The sequence below is a fragment of the Microtus ochrogaster genome, chromosome 2 (assembly GCF_000317375.1).
Source record: "Microtus ochrogaster isolate Prairie Vole_2 chromosome 2, MicOch1.0, whole genome shotgun sequence".
NCBI classification, from domain to species: Eukaryota; Metazoa; Chordata; class Mammalia; order Rodentia; family Cricetidae; genus Microtus; species Microtus ochrogaster.
The window spans coordinates 36089006-36092461 of NC_022010.1; the positions used below are offsets into that span (position 1 = coordinate 36089006).

General features: G+C 40.0%; 1 protein-coding gene across 1 annotated transcript in view; it reads left to right on the forward strand.

Annotated features, from left to right (window-relative positions):
* Positions 1-3456, forward strand: part of Cldn16 (claudin 16) — a 19137-nt gene extending 15681 nt beyond the window's left edge. Inside the window, exons 4-5 of the mRNA XM_005344777.2 lie at positions 2315-2506; positions 3323-3456. Of these exons, the coding sequence (XP_005344834.1) occupies positions 2315-2506; positions 3323-3456 (326 nt within the window). The remainder of the gene's footprint in view (positions 1-2314; positions 2507-3322) is intronic.

Here is a 3456-nt window from a genome sequence, read left to right on the forward strand (position 1 = left end):
TGGATGTTGACTGTATCTGGGATAGCCCAGCTTACAATGGATGTTGACTGTATCTGGGATAGCCTAGGTTACATGTGGATGCTGACTGTATCTGGGATAGCCCAGTGTAAACATGGATGCTAACTGTATCTGGGATAGCCCAGTTTACACATGGATGCTGACTGTATCTAGGATAACCCAGTTTACATGTGGATATTGACTATATCTGGGATAGCCTAGTTTACATGTGGATGCTGACTGTATCTAGGATAACCCAGGTTACATGTGGATGCTGACTGTATCTGGGATAACCCAGGTTACATGTGGATGCTGACTGTATCTAGGATAACCCAGGGTACATGTGGATGCTCACTGTATCTGGGATAACCCAGGTTACACGTGGACGCTGACTGTATCTGGGATAGCCCAGTTTACATGTGGATGCTGACTGTATCTGGGATAGCCCAGTTTACATGTGGATGCTGACTGTGTATCTTAGATAGTCCAGTTTACATGTGAGTGTTAACTCTGTATCTGGGATAGCATGAATCCTAGTTAGGATTGCCATTGTTATGCTGAAACACCATGACCAAAAGCAAGTAGGGGAGGAAAGCATTTATTTGGCTTTACTTCCATATCATAGTCCATTGCTGAAGGAATTCATATCAGAGACTCAAACAGGGCAGAAACCTGGAGGCAGGAGCTGATGAAGAGGACATGAAGTGATGTTACTTACCGGCTTGTTCCTCATGGCTTTCTTGCCAACTTTCTTTTTTATAGAACTCAGAACCACCAGCTCACCGGGGGCACCAGCCATGATGGGCTGGTCCTTCCCCCATCAACCACTAATTAAGAAAATGCCTCACTGCCAGATATGATTTTCTCACTTTCTCAATTTCAGAACAATCTAGCTTGTATAAAGTTGACATAAAACTATGCAGCACAGCAAAGTGTTTGATTGATAGCACAGATTATGTGAGTGTTGTCTGTGTATCAGTGACAGCACAGTTTACATGTGTGTGTTAACTGTGTGCCTGAGACAGCATGATTACAGGTGGAAGTTGGCTGTGTATCATGTGGGATAGCATGGTTACATTGTTGATTGCATGTCTGGAAGAACATGATTACATGTGGCTGTTGGCTTTGTATCTGAGACATCACAGTTTGCATGCAGGTGTTGATTATGTATCCGGAAGAGCTTCAGACAAGGGTTTTAGAAACACAGATTTTTTTTTAACGGCATATACTGTTCATTTAAAGTTAACATAGAAGGCCTAGAGCGTGGTGGTGCACACCATTAATCCTACCGCTCAGAGGCAGGTGGATCTCTGTGAGTTTGAGGCCAGTCTAATCTACATAGTCAATTCCAGGACAGTGAGGGCTGTGTAGAGAAATTCTGTCTCAGAAAGAAGAAAATTAACATAGAATGAAAACATGTTCCATGCTATTTCTGTTTCTGTGTTTCCTGTTTTCAAATTTTGTTTTAAATATTTTCTTCTATGAAATAATCCTGAGCCACATAGGCATTTTGTTCAGGGATAAGTCATATATATGATGGAAGCCTCATAAGAATATACTGGAACTAATAATTTATTTTGCCTAGCAATGCAGTAACTGTCATATCATCGCAGCATAAAGCATTACTCATACAGTTGTGGCAGTGTTGGGACTGATGAACATACAAAACTATAGCACATGATATTTGATGATAATGTATAGTATGTTACCAGATATTATATCTAATATATTTTTTCCATTATTTTAGAGTGTACTCCTTCCACTTTAAAAATAAAAAAAGCATGTTTTTTTGTAAAGCATTGTACCCTGTTTTAGCAGACCCCTCCCACTCACGGATGCTGCATCTTTTCCCTGCACTGTTGTCTCTTGATAAGGACCTCAGTTGCAACTCGTTTTGTTCACTGTAGCTTCGGAAGCAATGAGCTATGATATTTTTGTATGAGTGTAAGTGTTTGTGGGCACACGCACCTGCCATGTAGCTCAGGTGTATAGCACGCCACCACACAAATTTCTCTGTTAAGTGATACATGACTGTACAAAAATAACTTTGGAAAAATGAGAAACATCTAAAAAAATCCCAGCAAGCATTTAGAGTTTCAGAAACAGATGATCACTGTGTTATTTTATTTCAGCATTTTGTTCTGTGAAGAGAAATGCTGAAGGGCAATGGTAGAAGCTGTCCAGACTTCAGTTGTCCATGAATCGCGTAGCAATGCTAATGCTTCAGATGACACCATGCATTTTGAACAATAAGCAGGTTATGACTTAAATTTGGAGAATGCTCTGTATTATTCCTGATCCACCTCATTTCTTTCAGGTGCCCCTGGAATTGTTGGTTCTGTGTGGTATGCTGTGGATGTCTATGTCGAGCGTTCCTCTCTAATTATACACAATATATTTCTTGGGATCCAATATAAATTTGGCTGGTCCTGCTGGCTTGGAATGGCTGGGTCTTTGGGTTGCTTTTTGGCTGGAGGTCTCCTTATCTTCTGTTTGTATCTCTTTAAAGGTAAGGACAAAGCAGAGTAAGAGCTCCTCTTTTATGGTCATCTTTCTCAATCCGAAGAAAACACCTCTCATCAGACCAAATGGCTCTGATACCCTTCACAGTTTCAGCTGTACAAAGACAACTCAATTGCAGCATTCAAGGTTTATTTCCAAGGAGTAGATGCTAGTGGCCAAGGAAACCCAGAGCTGCAAGTCTGTCCAGTATCTAAACATGCACTAGTAGTTCATGTACAATGGTCATTGTTAAGTACCTAGCTTTTCTAAATCAACTAAGTTAATGTTTCTGGGTAAATGGAGAGCTTGACTAAGGGTCAATCAATATTTTTTGTAGAAACCTAATGTATGATCTTAGTTTTCTAAAAAAAAAAAAAAAAACGCCAAGATATCTTCATCATAAAACAAAACAACAACAAAAAAAATCAGCCACAGTTTCAAGCTAAAGTTAAGTTTCAGTTTGAAATACTGAGAACCTCATTCTTGGATGATTTCAACTGAGACTCTTGTGTGTGTGTATGTGTGTGTGTGAGAGAGAGAGAGAGAGAGACAGAGACAGAGAGAATGTGCATGTGTGTAACTGTATGCATATGTATATGACTCTGTGTGTTTGAATGTGTATGTATGTGTGTCCATGCATATGAGTGTGGAGTGTGTATGTATCTGTCTCTGTGTGGTGTGTGCACAAAACATGTGTTTGTCTGTGCAGGTGTGTTTAGTCTGTTTTGGAGAAAAACATAAAAAAGTGACTAGATTTTTTTATTTTTGAAAGTTAAGTGGATCATATTTATTTCATTTCTCTGCATTTATCTCTTTGAAACAGATGTTATACCGGAAAGGAACTATTCCTTTGCCATGAGGAAGCGCTATTCCACGGCAGGTACTTCCGTGGTGAGGTCCTACATGGCCCCTCGGACAGAGACAGCCAAAATGTATGCTGTAGACACCAGGGTGTAA